The sequence below is a fragment of the Propithecus coquereli genome, unplaced genomic scaffold (genome assembly GCF_000956105.1).
Source record: "Propithecus coquereli isolate 6110/MARCELLA unplaced genomic scaffold, Pcoq_1.0 Scaffold73, whole genome shotgun sequence".
NCBI lineage: Eukaryota > Metazoa > Chordata > Mammalia > Primates > Indriidae > Propithecus > Propithecus coquereli.
In genome coordinates, this window is record NW_012153396.1 from 543,873 (window position 1) to 560,220 (window position 16,348).

At 35.5% G+C, this 16,348-nt stretch overlaps 1 protein-coding gene across 3 annotated transcripts in view; it reads right to left on the bottom strand.

Moving 5' to 3' along the window:
* HPSE2 (heparanase 2 (inactive)) overlaps window positions 1-16,348 on the bottom strand; it is a 621,208-nt gene that overhangs the window by 233,149 nt on the left and 371,711 nt on the right. The window contains exon 4 of one of the 3 annotated variants that reach the window (XM_012661668.1): window positions 561-734. The exons of the other annotated variants lie outside the window; for them this stretch is intronic. Within the exon in view, the coding sequence (XP_012517122.1) occupies window positions 561-734 (174 nt within the window). The remainder of the gene's footprint in view (window positions 1-560; window positions 735-16,348) is intronic. 3 annotated transcript variants of the gene reach the window in all.

A 16,348-nucleotide genomic window follows, 5' to 3' on the forward strand; every position in this document is an offset into this window, starting at 1 on the left:
CCCTGAAACCAGCCATGGTTAAATGATTTAAGAAATGCTGGGTTAAAAAAAGTTAAGATTTTTAAACATTTCTTTGCAGCAAGACTTCTCAGAGCCTTTTATATGCTAATGTGCACTGTGAACCTTCAAGAGGTTCATATACTGTATAGCAGTCCTCAAATATATTTGAATGAAGCTCTTTTGAATTATTATTTTATAAGGATCATCTTGTAGGACCAATGTTCCACAGAAGACACACTGTAAAATGCAGCTCAGGCTGTGCAAATAGGTTGTAATATCAATTTGTTAGTCATAAATCACTATATTTTCCCTACTTTTTATGGCATTTCCTTCATATTTGGCATGAGGTAACTAGAGATATTTATAGATGCAAATAGTGTGTATTCTATTGTCCTTCACTATTTGGTCTTTTACTATTTGGATCATCAACTCAGTGGCCAAACATCCCAAACGTTTTCTGGGCCAGTATACCAAGGATAGTCTAACTGAGACTATATTACAAGCCAACTTATTTCTTCCCCTAATCTTGTCAATTCAGAGGAAATAATATCCTTACTTACCATTACCCAGTTCCCAAGAAATGTTGTACTTTTTGCTGGCGCTGTACTTCAACAGACTCAGGGCACTAGAACTGTTCCAGGAGTTATTGGGATTACGGCGCAGTGCATTTAGAGCAAATATCAGGTGGAGTCCAGAACAATCAGCAAAGTTATAAAGTTTGTCTAGAGACCTGGCTGGGAAGAAGCAGAGAAAGGCTTGTAACTTTCAAATCAACATTCCAAACAAAGGATAATATTAGCTACTACAAAAAGCCTTTCTATGAGCTTCCCACTAATAAGGAATTATACAGTCAGGCTTCTAAAAGGGACTATTACCTTTTGGTCTGGGGTACATTTCAAGGTGATTTTAGAAAGCAGCACACAGAACTCCAGACAGAGGTTGCAAATTGGCAACCAAGTCTAGTCCATGGTATGTTTTATTTGTTAACAAAAAATTGAATTGTTGATGTTTAAAAATGGGAAGATTTCACAAAGTAGCTGGATTTCTAACTTTTCTTGAAAAGTCAGAAGATCTGGCACTGCTGGGTCTATTTTCCTGCAAAACATGATAGGAATAGTGTCAGGGTACAGGCCAGGAAAGATGACTCACTAATGAGTCTTGGAAAATAGCTCAGCCTAGCAGGGCTTCCAAAAAATTTCACTCAAGTCCACATTTCTAATATTTCTGACAATGGAAATACTATAACCATTACTATAAATATGTTCATTGTTAGGTTGATCCCATATACCATCAACTTTATCTAGCGCATGGGTCTCCTGTCTATCGCAATCCTTCATTTCTATTGCCACTGTTATTTTTCTGGCTCTCATTTCCACTTACATGAGTTATTACAACGTCTGTACTTGCCTGTCTTCTTCTAGATTCTTCCCATCTTGCCAATTCATCTTCTCCCAATCACTCCCATCCAGTTCCACTCACTCCTCAAAATCTTAGTGGCTTTTCAATACCCTTTTCTTCCTCAGTTCAAGGCCTCTACAACTCACCCATAAACTTTCCCCCAACTTTAGTCATCTCTGTTTCTCTCAATGAGTTCTTTGTAGGTATCAGTCAGTTTTATTTATTACAGAATTCCCTGCCCCATTGATCTTTGCTCTAATTATTCTCCTCATTTGGCATGCCCTTATTCCTCTTTTAAACATATCCAGATTTTGTCTGTTCAGGAAGTATTTCTCAAGGTATGATTTTAGGTGGTATACAGTTTTGAAAAGTTTTTTAGGTGAATAATTATGTACAGGGGTTCACATTATCCTTGTATTCATTAAACCTAAAGCAGAGTTTCTCAAATGGGGTTCTGTAGAACACTAGGGTTCCACAAGAGCTCACTAGGGATTCTGTAAGAATCCAGAGTGACCAAAGTGCCCTATTAGCAATTTTGTTATGGTATTCAAGTCCTCGAAAGTAGAACCATCATCATTTGATGGAGTCCATTATCAGTTTTTGAAGCGGGATATAGGGAGGCTGTCATTTCAACCTTCTCACATGTAAGAAAGCATTTTTTAAGAAGCATCAAGAATGAGGACAGAAATTGTCTCATTTCAGTTGAAAACTAAATCCATGTCAACTTACTGCACATTCTACCAAGAATTTACTAACTTGGCAATAACAAAAGGCATAGATTTCACATTAAAGAAATAAATTTAATTATTTTTAGTTCCAAAATAATAATTAAAATTAAAATGCGAGTGATCATGAAACCAGCACGTGTATATAATGATTTTACAATTATCTACATGCCACTCAGTAAGAAAGTGGTATTTTTTCGAAGTCATATAAAATTATATCTTAGGCTATTTTATTTATGTTGCTCTGACATATAATTTTAGATACTTTACTTTCAACATTGCTAATACATTTTTCATATTCAAAACATTAATTAAACTAAATTCATAACCTTTCTTTAAATTAAACCTAACAAGCCTACCTTTAGAAAATTATATACCATTTTGGCTTAAACCAGTTACTTAACAAACATCAATTATGTTTGTCTTTTAAGTTTTTCAAATTCGTGAAAAGGAAAAAAATGGAATTAATGTCAAGAAAGAAAGTTAACTACTCTTTTTTTCTTTTCAAGAATGGTTGTCTATGTGCACATATGGAAATAAGAAATCGAGCAGGAGGGAGGAGGGAGGAGGGGATGGATAAATTCACACTTAAGGGGTACAATGCACACTATCTGGGGGATGGGCACACTTATAACTCTGACTCAAATGGTACAAAAGCAATTTATGTAACCAAAACGTTTGTATCCCTACAATATTCTGAAATTTAAAAAAAAAATGGTTGTCTAAAAAGTCACTTTCTTTTCTCTTTTTTGAGACAGAGTCTTGCTCTGTCACCAAGGCTAGAGTGATGTGGCGTCAGCCTAGTTCACAGCAACCTCAAACTCCTGGGCTCAAGGGATCCTCCTGCCTCAGCCTCCCGAGTAGCTGGGACTACAGGTGTGTGCCACCATGCCTGGCTAAGTTTTCTATTTTTTGTAGAGATGGGGTCTTGCTCTTGCTCAGGCTGGTCTTGAACTCCTGAGCTCAAGCCATCCTCCCACCTTGGCCTCCCAGAGTGCTGGGATCATAGGCATGAGCCACTGTGCCAGGCCTAAAAAGTCATTTTTCGTTTTAAATAGTACTTATATTTACCCTATACTACATATCGTAACTCAGTAGCATTCATACAATAGAAATTTGTGATGAGAATTTTAGGCCTTCTTGAAGGGAGGCCTAGATACCAAAAAATCTAACAGGAAATGTTTAAAAAGGAAAAACTGAAGTTTCTTCTATCTATATCATCAGAGTCAGTATCCTTTGCGGGAAGGGGGAAACCATACAAAGGAATAGGCTAAGAAACTGGCTAAACTAAACAGATTCTCTGGAAAATATCACTCTTTATTTAAAACATTGGCAAATTATTGGAATATTAGATCTACATCTAAATAATCACACTAATTAATATACTATGAGCTTTAGATATAATAATTTTTATCCAGAAATTCCCTAACACTTGAGAATTACTATTGTAGATTACTCAAAAAATAATCTGAATACAAAAAGATTAAGAGAGGTACATTTTGAAGTCATTGAATATTTATTGTGACATGAAAATTAATTTTTTTGAAAATTAAATTATTTTATCAGGTAAAAATTCTCAATATTCAACTAAATAACATTTTGTTCATCCAAATTCTTCATAGTTACAATAACAGCTTATAATTTATCAAGTATGTAATAAAATATACTTATTTTCACAATTTTTAGTTTCATTTATAAACTACAGTCCTTGTCAAATATGTGTATCAAAAATCTGGCACTGCTGGGTCTATTTTCCTGCAAAACATGATAGGAATAGTGTCAGGGTACAGGCCAGGAAAGATGACTCACTAATGAGTCTTGGAAAATAGCTCAGCCTAGCAGGGCTTCCAAAAAATTTCACTCAAGTCCACATTTCTAATATTTCTGACAATGGAAATACTATAACCATTACTATAAATATGTTCATTGTTAGGTTGATCCCATATACCATCAACTTTATCTAGCGCATGGGTCTCCTGTCTATCGCAATCCTTCATTTCTATTGCCACTGTTATTTTTCTGGCTCTCATTTCCACTTACATGAGTTATTACAACGTCTGTACTTGCCTGTCTTCTTCTAGATTCTTCCCATCTTGCCAATTCATCTTCTCCCAATCACTCCCATCCAGTTCCACTCACTCCTCAAAATCTTAGTGGCTTTTCAATACCCTTTTCTTCCTCAGTTCAAGGCCTCTACAACTCACCCATAAACTTTCCCCCAACTTTAGTCATCTCTGTTTCTCTCAATGAGTTCTTTGTAGGTATCAGTCAGTTTTATTTATTACAGAATTCCCTGCCCCATTGATCTTTGCTCTAATTATTCTCCTCATTTGGCATGCCCTTATTCCTCTTTTAAACATATCCAGATTTTGTCTGTTCAGGAAGTATTTCTCAAGGTATGATTTTAGGTGGTATACAGTTTTGAAAAGTTTTTTAGGTGAATAATTATGTACAGGGGTTCACATTATCCTTGTATTCATTAAACCTAAAGCAGAGTTTCTCAAATGGGGTTCTGTAGAACACTAGGGTTCCACAAGAGCTCACTAGGGATTCTGTAAGAATCCAGAGTGACCAAAGTGCCCTATTAGCAATTTTGTTATGGTATTCAAGTCCTCGAAAGTAGAACCATCATCATTTGATGGAGTCCATTATCAGTTTTTGAAGCGGGATATAGGGAGGCTGTCATTTCAACCTTCTCACATGTAAGAAAGCATTTTTTAAGAAGCATCAAGAATGAGGACAGAAATTGTCTCATTTCAGTTGAAAACTAAATCCATGTCAACTTACTGCACATTCTACCAAGAATTTACTAACTTGGCAATAACAAAAGGCATAGATTTCACATTAAAGAAATAAATTTAATTATTTTTAGTTCCAAAATAATAATTAAAATTAAAATGCGATCTATAATTTTAACTATAACACATTTTGTTTTTTTTGGTTTTTTTTATTTTTTTTTTTGAGACGGAGTCTCACTCTGTTGCCCGGGTGAGTGCCATGGAATCAGCCTAGCTCACAGCAACCTTAAACTCCTGGGCTCAAGCCATCCTCCTGCCTCAGCTTCCCGAGTAGCTGGGACTATAGGCACGCACCACCACACTGGCTTATTTTTTCTGTTTTTAGTAGAGACAGGGTCTTGCTCTTGCTCAGGCTGCTCTTGAACTCCTGAGCTTAAGCAATCCTCCCACTTTGGCCTCCTAGAGTGCTAGGATTACAGGTGTGAGCCACCATGCCCGGCCATGTATCAAAATTTAATATGAATGACTGATATTTCTTCTAGGTAGACTGATTCTAAGTAGCCTTTTCCTAAAATTAATCATCTCCATATAATGATTATTTCCTGTATTTGTTTCACACAGATTAGAAAAACAAATATCCATCAAACACAAAAAGCACATTAAACCTGTGATTTCATGGATCTGGTGATTTAAGGCAAGGTAAAAGTTATTTACAAAGGAAAATGTGTCAATATAAAGAACAATGTGGAGAAATAATATGGATGAGTTGTTAACATGGCAAAAATTGAGAACTAGAATGCTAAAAAGTTTGGGAAATACTTCATTAATAAATTTAAGTCCTGCCTCTTCCATAAAGCCACTCCTGAACTCACCAACCGCCCTAAAATGACTTCACCCTTCTCTAAACTCAGGGGCTATATCATTTGTTGGCATCTGAATGAATGCCTCGTGATGTCTCCAGTGACACTGTGTTTGTTATTTTAGGATTTATCTCTTGATGTATTTGCCCCTCCAGAGTGAATGGTATGTTTGCCCAGTTAAACTGTATTCAGTTCCTTAAGTCTGGTACTGTATCTCATTTTATCCTTCACAGCATCTAACACATAATTTTCTGCCTTAAAGTCAAGCTGAAGAGTTCTCATAGCCCAAATCCTTTTTGTTATATAAAAGTGGTGTAGTAAGAAACTGAAAGGGGTAAAAAAGAGATCTGTCTAAAGTAATTATTGGTGGTTTAAGAGATGTGATCCACAGTTTATTAGAAAAGTATACATATTTGAATATATAGAATTTAGTAGATACTCAACAAATGTAATCTTCCCGGGAATATTTGCTCAGGTTTCAACTGAGCAGGTAGATACTCAAAGATGACTTTCTACTCTCTCCACCAGAGGGGGCCAATGCCTCTATGTCTTCTAGTCAGGTTACCTTGACATTTCACATGAATATAATTGTAAGGAGTACAGTCTAGCAGGCAGCTGATGATCAGGAGCTCGGGCTTGAGAGAGATGTGAGAGTGAGGCTTGGGAATCATCTATAAAGTGCTGATAGCTGATGGTGTGAAAGTTCTCGAGATTTCTGAAGGACAAAATGTAGAAAGACAAAACCTTAAGAAAAGTCCATATATAAGGGTCAGGGAGAAGGAAAATAGGTAGAGAAGAAGAAACAACCCAAATACGCATCTTAAAGAACCTGCAACAAGATGCTGGTCAATAACAGTAGGTGTTAGAGACAAAATGAAGAGAAAAAGGACTGAGGAAAAAAGTCATTAGATTAATCAAACAGTGAATTTAGAAACTAGATTTAGAGTGGGAATGAGAACCTAAGAATGAGTATATGGAGAACAAGGAATAGATTCTGGCATATTCAACTTATCGAAGTTCTGTGGCAATAAAAGGAAAAAAGAACAAAATAGTAACTAGAGAAGCACCAGAGATTGGTTTGAAAAATTCAAGAACCAAGAACCCTTTTTTTAAAAAAGTCATTTCTTCAGTGAGGCTAATCTCAGCTTTATATTAGGAAGAAACAGATAAAGCTCAATGAATTCACACTAAGATATGAATGATTGATTAATTTCTGTAGATTCCTCAGGACTTGATACTTTACAAACAAAACAAGCCAACAAACAATATATAGGATATTCATTAACTCATTAATTTATTCAAGAAATATTTATTGTGCAGTTACTATGTGCCAGGCACTATTATACACCACATACACATACAGATGATCCCTAACTTACAGTGGTTTGACTTAATGATTTTTCGACTTTATGATGGTGCTAAAGCAATACACATTCAATAGAAACTGTTCTTCATGTACTGATATAACTATTCTATTTTTCACTTTCAGTGTAGTATTCAATAAATTACACAAGATATTCAACACTTTATTATAAAATAGGCTTTGTGTTATATTACTTTGCCCAACTATAAGCTAATGTGTGTTCTGAGCAAGTTTAAGGTAGGCTAGGCTAAGCTACGATGTTCAGTAGGTTAGGTTGATTAAACGCATTTTTGACTTAATGATATTTTCAACTTATGATGGGTTTATGAGGATTTAACCCCATGGTAAATCGAGGAGCATCTTGTGTGTGTGTGTGTATAGCAATGAGCAAAACAGAAAACAAGACCCTACCCTCAGGGAGGTTACAGTTAGTGTGACTGGTGGGGGAAAAGCAGAATAGGGAATAGGTAAAATCTATAGGAGTTGGTATGCTATTTTAAATATGCATCACCAATAAGGTACCATTTGAGCAGAAAGCCAATGGAGGTAAGGAAGTAAGTCAAGTGCATAACTATGCAAAGAATTGCAGGCAGAGGATACAGTAAGGCAAAAGGCCCAAGACAGGTATGAGTCTGATGAATGTGAAGAACAACAAAGAGGCCAGTGTGGCTACCCCAGAATGAATGAGAGGGAGAGCAGTAGGAGATGAGGTCACAGTGGCAGCAGGGCCAGATCATGCAGGGCCTTACTGGCCATTGTAAGAACTTTGGTGTTTACCCTGAATGACACAGGAAACCACTAGATCATTGTGAACATGACCCAACTCACATCTTAAAAGCATCACTCTGGCTGCTGAGCTGAAAAGAGAGTGAAGAGGGAGGGGTAGAGTAAGGGTGAAAGCAAGGGCATTAGTTAGGAATATATAGCAATAATTAAAGCAAGGGATCATAGTGGTTTGAACCAGGGTGGTAGCAGCAGAGTGGTGGAAGTTATTGGGCTCCTGGGTTGTTTTAAAGGTAGAGCTGATAAGATTTGCTGCAAGGTTGGATGTGAGATATGAGAAAAAGAGTCAAGGAAAACTCTGAAGTTTTTGTCTTAAGCAACAGAAAGATGAATTTGACATTTATGATGGAAGCGGGGAAGACTGGGAGAAGGAGAAGGGGAAGGCAAAGATCAGAATTTGGGTTTGGGGCATATTAAGTTTGAGATGCTTTAAACATATAGGTAAAGAATTTGAGTCAAAGAATGTACAAAGCCAGAGTTAAGGGGAGAGGTATTAACTGGAAATATAAAGCTAACTGAATAAAACATTTTGGAAGTTTGGGATAGATAGGAAGATTTTTATTGTAAAGAGGGGAGATAGGAGCTGTCATAGGGATCCCCCAACTTACAGATGCCAATATCCTCAAAATAGCTTACTTCCTATCCCAGCTCTTCCCCCTGCTGCCCTTTCTACTAAGCACCTATTTCTTGGGTTCTCACCTACCTTGACTCCCTATCCAGGATTAGCTTCCAGCTTTTCATTCTGTTTTTGTTTATTTATTTCCCCCAGAGTAATGGCTACCCTACTTTTCCCTCCATTCTTTGACAGGGACAGTTGACATTTTCTTTATCTTATGTAAAAGGGCTATGCAAACAAAGCTTATAAACATGGTCCCCCAACCCTCACATTTCAAACTGATGGCCCTCTCTAAGTTTCTTTTCTATAAAAATTATGGAGCCACAACTTTTCCCTGGGAATTAAATTACGTGCTCATTAATTTTGGCTTCAAATTTTGCTTCCTGAGTTCTATCAATATGAGGCATTATGGCTTCTTCATAACTCAATACTTAAGAGTTTTGATTTCTCAATACTTAAGAAATAATTCCCAGTATTAACCCTACCCAAAATAGGCTCCTTTCTATTACATGCTGTTTTCCTTGAGGGGTTAGGGAGCAGCTGGGCCTCAAAGAATTGACATCAAAGTATTGAGTTCTGCTCAAGTATGTCCAGTCTCTGCATTTTCTTGTTCATGTGATTTGATAATCTGTTCATATCCTCATGTGCTCACATTAAGAATAAGCAGACACTACTTTATAGCACCCATTTATCCTTTTGGAGTCACCAGCACTGTCCTCCAAGAGCTAAGGGTGGATCATGTGCCCAAATCCTTAGACACACAGAAAAAGTACTCTCTCTTCATGTAAAGGTTGCAAAAGAATGAAATAGTCACAAAAGGTTATTATAGTCCTTTTCGCCAATGAAGAAAATAACAGGATTGAACTAAGTCCTTAAAACAAATTAACTATATTTTCTGGGTAATACTTGCTTACATTTGGCCCAAAGAGTTTCTCAAACACTAGTCTGATAAAAATTAGGTCACATTAGAACTCCCCATCATTCTTTGACAAACCACATTATTCCATGGTTCCATGTTGTTCCAAGCTTGTTATCTCTGTCTGGAATATTCTTCTTCCTCTTTTTTTTCACTCTTCATAGCCTAGGTCAATGGCCTCCTCTGTGAGAGTTTCCCTGAATCTCCAAGGCAGAGACATTGGTGCTTCCTCTTCTGGTCTCTCCCAGCTCTTTATCTCCTCCTGTTACAGCTTTGGCCAATCATGCTATCTCGTTCAGCTCTGCCTCCCTCTCTAAAGGCAGATTGGAACATTTGCCAAAGAGAAGGCACCACGTCTGCCTTTTTAGCATCCAGTTCAGAGTCTGGTAGACAATAAACCATAATAAATGTCTGACTCATATAGGTATCATTTAGGCCCATTCAGTGCCACTTACAATCTGTCTGTACCCTAACTATCTAACATCAATTATCACCATTCATTATAGCAAATTCCCTTTAGATTATGTCTATTACTTCATGCTTTTAAATGTATTCAAATAATATTGCTTTAAAATGTTCATTCTGAAGTGAATAATATTGGTGAGACCTAGGTGACCATCTAACAGAGGATATAAGAACAGAGGAATTTCTGGTAAAAGCCAGAAAAGAAATGTGAAAGTGAAAACAGAGTGAGGCAAACTCTGAACCAACTCTCTGCCTTTTATAATTCAAAGAGGGATCATCAGTTAATGGGAAACCATTTGAATTAGTGAGTACAACCAATGGGGGGAGCCATTTTAATTGTAGCTATTAAGAGAGAACAGTTTGAAAACTGCCTAGGAGGGAAATACAGTCATTTCAGAAAAAGTGACTATATCCCGAACTGAGAGCTAATTTTAATGGGAAGAAAAATATCTTCAATTTAGTCAGGGCAATGAAACTTTAACTAGGTTATAAAGAAATCAGTGCAAATGTCTATAATTTGACAGAGGCTGTTGAAGGAGAATGAGATTTGGAAAATGTCTACGAATAAAAATTACAATACTATCAGAAGATTCTGGGCTAGAGATTAATTGTTGCATTAGTCAATTTAACTAGAGTAAAAGGAAAACCGAGTCCCAGTGAATATAGTGGGACCTCTGAATTCCATCAGAAACCCATCTAAGTGGTAACAGGAGAAGAGTAGAAGAGACATTGACATTAGTAAGGAGGCTAAGAAATGTGCCCTTAAGAAACTAATTTTAAAATACATAAATAGTCATTCTAGAGTGTAGTGTGGAAATATTTATCAAAATTTTAAATGCCCAGTCCCTGAGACCAAGCAAGCCCAGTCACTGTTATATTAATATATACTTATAAAAGTTCTCCAAGATCTATGTACAAAGAATATCACTGCAGTGCTCTTTTTAAGAAAAAAAGAAAAAAATCCAAATGCCTATCAAATGGGAACTGGTTAAATAAATTAAAGAAAATCTATGTAGAGGGAGATTACAAATAAGGGAAGGGAGAAGGCTAGAATAAACTTGGTAGAGTTGGATTGGAATTGGAGGTATCAGTATAACTATTGTTTTTTTATATATATAGATGCTCCTTGACTTATGATGGGATTACATCCCTATAAACACACTGTAAGTTGAAAATATTGTTAAGTCAAAAATGCATTTAATAGACCTAACCTACTAAACAACAGAGCTCAGCCTAGTCTACCTTAAATGTGCTCAGAACACTTATATTAGCTACATTTGGGCAAAATCACCTAACATAAAGCCTATTTTATAATAAAGTGTTGAATATTTCAAGTAATTTATTGAATACTGTACTGAAAGTAAAAAAAAAATGGTTGTATAGCTACTCAAAGTATGGTTTATACTGAATGTATATCACTTTCACACCATTGTAAAGTTAAAAAATCATAAGTTGGGGACTGTCTGCATAGAGATGGTTATATATAGAAATGCAGATGTTTGTGTGTATGAATTTAATATATGTAGGAAATATATTATATTAACCAAACAAGCCTAGAAGCAATGACATTCAAGTATCAATGAGCACACTTAGAACCCAGGTTTTGGTTTCTAAATACCATTCTTTGGTTTCTAAATGTCATTCTTTAATAAAAGGAACCAGGGCTCCTTGGAGAAATGGCTGATGCCAGGACTAGGTTGGAGAAAACATAAGATGTGCCTAAGACATTTTGTGGTACTAGATAGTAAAGAAGTGCTCAAAAAATGATTGAGGTTATGTCAAGAGGACATAGAAGCTAACTAAAGGAGTCCCCAGTGGCTAAAGCTGAGACAGTTTGAATAACAAAATAAATGATAGCATTGGATTTTAGTCCACAGAACTAAAATAAATGAATAAATAAAATAAGTCAAACTATATAAGTCAAAAATAAATAATTGATTAAATAAATAAACAAGAGAGGAAGAACATCTATTCTTTACAGTAGAATACCGATTAATAATAAAAGTAGCAGAAATAAGGAAAACAGAATATTACCATTGGGCAACACCTCAGTAGTAATGGTTATAGCAAGAACCATTGATAGATGCTAAAATTAGTATGTAAGAGTATGATAAAAAATATATTTGGATGGTCTCAAAATGTCTCCCCACAGATATTAATTTATTACAAAAGTAAAAATAGTAAATGTACAGAGATGAAACCTGGCAGACACCATCTTATCCTTGTGATCAAAGTTAACCTTAGTAGTTATAAGACATAGTGACATGAAGCTCTGAGAAGGGACCAACATCACTTCTGTGGTACTCTTACCATAAGTGGAAAACCTTAGTTTAAGCATGACAGAACCTCGGACAAACCCAATTAAAGGATATTATACAAAATAATTAGCCTTGACTCTTCAAAAATATCAAGATTATGAAAGAGAATGAAAGACTGAGAAATTATCAGATTGAAGGAGAATAAGGAGACATGACAACAAAATGCAATGTGGTATCCTGGAGGGGATCCTGACCCAGAAAAAGAACAATAATAGGAAAATTTTCCAAATTTGAATAAGGTCTACAGGTTAGTTAATAGTATTGTATCAATGTTAATTTACCTATTTCAATAACTGTACTATAGTTATTTCAAATGGTAACATTAGGAAAAGCTGGATGAAGAGTATATGAAAATTCTATGAACTATATAAATTCATAAAATTTGATAAACTTTTCTAAAAACTTGAAATATAAAATGTTAAAGAACAAGGTACATATGTATACATTTATATGAGAAGAATATCAATATATATTATTAAGTTTTTGAAAAGTAAAAAAGAACAAAGGGCAATGACCAGAATGGTATATATAATATGATCCTTTCTGAGTGATGTACCCATGTATATATTTATATGCAAACATACATATACACATATGTGTGTGTGTATATATATATATGTTAGGCATACATATTAGGTATATGCATAACTCATTTTATTGTAAGGAAACACAAAACTGTTAATACTGGCAATTTGGGAGGAGAGAAAGTTGACGTGAAAGAGGGGAGTGAGGCTTTTATTTTGAGTTTTCATCGAGTCTACATTTCTGGACATGCAAGGATTATCTAGGCAGGAAATTATGGTTCTTATTCTGGTTTCTTTTTTATACCTTTCTACATTAAGATAAAAGAATAGGAAAAAATTAAAAATAGTTAATACATAATAATTACCAAATAAGTTAAGGGTTTGCTTTTGTGGAAAGATCTTTAAAAAATAAGTCTTCAGTGCTATTGCTTAACTCTTCTATATAAATTATGTTCTTTTTAATGTAATCCCCAATATTTCTATGAGTCTGGTTCACATATATTTTATTTTATTTGTATTTGTTTGGTTTTTTTCTTTGTTTTATTTCAGAATATTATAGGGGTACAAATGCTTTGATTGCATGAATTACTTTTGGCAAGGTTATGGTGTGTCCATTCCCCTAGACGGTGTGCATTGTACCTATAGGGTGTGAATTTACCTATTCCCTCCCCCCAAACTTTTTGTTCACCAATGAATGTTATTTCCATATGTGCACATAAGTGTTGACTGATTAAGAGAACAGGCTCCCTACTCACTGCTATCAAACAATACAACTAGCACTTGGTTATAGTGAAACAAAGAACATATAGATTATTCTTATCTAGGCTAATGGAAGTTTAGCTAAGAATCACATCATTTATTTAGATGCTTTAAGATATCTGAACTGTCTCCATCTCCAATGAATCCCTCTAACAGTCATACTCGGTCCTCTATGCTTATACATCCTGTTTCCTCAGCCTGAAATATTTATTCCCTTTGCTTTCTATTAAACTAAAATCTGTTTTTCTCCTACGAAGCCTTCCTTTATTCTATAACAGTGCTTGTCAAACTTTTTCTATAAAGGCCTGTGATGGTTAATTTTATGTGTCAATTTTACTGGGCCACAGGATGCCCAGATATCTGGTTAAACATTATTTCTGGGTATATCTGTGAGGGTGTTTCCAGAAGAAATTAGCATTTGAATTTGGTAGAGTAAAGCAGATATCCCTTTCCAATGTGGGTGGGCAGATCAGGGCCTAAATAGAACGAAAAGGCAGAGGAGATTAAATTCTCTTTCTGTGTGACTGCTTGAGCTGGGACATTGATCTTCTCCTGCATTCAGTGCTCCTAGTTCTCAGGCTGTCACACCTGAACTAGAATTTATACAATCGACCTCTGGTTCTTAGGCCTTTGAACTACACCACTGACTTTCCTTGGTTTCCAGCTGGCAGACAGTAGATTGTGGGACTTCTCAGCCTCCATAATCACATGGGTCCATACCTTATAATACATATATAGGCTTTGTTTCTCTGGAGAACCCTAATATAAGAGCCATATAGTAAATATTTTAGCTTTTGTGGGCCACAAAACTCTTTTTTGGGTCGCATACTTTTTTTTGTCTTTTAAAGCCTTTAAAAATGCAAAAACCATTCTTAGCTCATACTGGGTTCCAGACCTGAGGGCTATGGACAAGTTATTGCAAAATTCCAGACATTATTCTATCTCTAGACTGAATAAATAACACATGTTACACACATATGTACATGAAACAAATTATTTTTAAAAGCATTATTGAATTCGTAATAGCTTCCTGTCCTTATTAATTTTCTTAATCAGTGACCACCAAAATTGTAACTGGCATTATGCAGAGTGTCCACTAAATGCCTCAATATAAAAAAGAAGTCCTCATGCAAGGACTCAGAAATGTAATTTCCACATATTCTCTTAAAGGAGTATTTAAGGTTTCATTTCAGCCAAACAAGAGAGGAAGTCATGGGATCCAGAGGGAGTAGATCAAACCCAGAGAGTAATAATGGAAAGCTCCAGCATGAGGACTACACAGCAGAACTAGAGGGGAATCAGTTTACATTAGAACATTTTCAGCCTCTGACAAAAAGGATAGAAAAATATGTGACCGTGGCAAAGACATATTTTGTAAGGGGAAAAAAAGCCATTTAAAACTTGGAAACAAATTAACTAAATAAGAAAGTCAAGTCCAATACAAAATAAACTAAAATGTAATATGGTCTCAAGCAGTTTTAGGACTATGAAGTAAAGAGAGACTATTTGACCTTGATGATAGAAAAATTCTTTGAGTGGCACCGGGGTTGTGACATTAGACTATAAAGCAGAAAATGTTAACCTAACACAGATCTTGTCCCAGCAGTAAGTGACATTTATGTTGTCATAATTATGTAAATCCTCCTTATTGCTTTTCAATATTTGGATACTTTCTATAGAAAAGCATAGAGGATTTGGCAGGGGATGCAGAACAAAATGTAAATAATTCTAATGATAAAGTAAAAATAGATGTGTTACTGAAAATGGCAAGAGTCTTGAAAGGGAGTAGGGTAAGTAGATAAAAAGGTGTCAGTATTAATATCCTCATCTTACGGAGCAGAGCATCAATAAATACTGTGAAGAGTTCAAACAGATATCTGCACTCCCATGTTTATCCCAGCACTATTTGCAATAGCCAAGATATGGAGCCAACCTAAGTGCCCATCAACAGATGAATGCATCTGATGAATGAATAGTATTCCACTGTGTATATATACCACATTCATGTATCTCTGTCACATACTCTTTTTTGTCTTTTAAACCCTTTAAAAATGCAAAAACCATTTTTAGCTCATACTGGGTTCCAAACCTGAGGGATATGGACGATTACTGCAAAATTCATCAACAGATGAATGAGTGTGGTATATATACACAATGGAATACTATTCAGCCATAAAAAGGCATGAAATTCTGCCATATGTGGCAACAAAGATGAGCTTGGAGGATGGTATGTTAAGTCAAATAAGCCAGGCACAGAAAGACAAATACTGCATGATCTCACCCATATGTAGAATCTAAAAAAATGTTCATTTCATAGAAATAGACAGCAGAGTAGTGGATAACAGAGATTGGGGAGGTTGGGGGGGAGATGGGAATGAGGAGATTAAAGAATAAATACATAATTATAGTTAGATAGGAGGAATCAATTTCAAGAGATCTATTGTACATCAAGGTCACTATAGTTATGATGATATATTGTATTCTCGAAAATGTAAACACAGTGACTGTTATGTGCTTTCACCACAAAAATGGTAACTATGTGAGAAAATAAACTCAGCCAACAAGTATTGGTGAAGGTGTAGAGAAATTGGAACCTTTTGCATTGCTGGTAGAAATGTAAAATGTTGTAGCTGCCATGGAAAATAGTGGTGGTTCCTCAAAAAGCTAAACCTAAAACTACCATATGATTCGGCAATTTCAATCCTAGGTATATACCCAAAAGAACGGGAAGTAGGGACTCAAACAGATATTTTATACATCAATGTTCATAGCAGCATTATTCACAACAGCCAAAACGGTAGATACAACCCAAGTGTCCATCAGTCAATGAATGATAAACACCATGTGGTATATCTATACATTGGGATACTATCATATATAAAA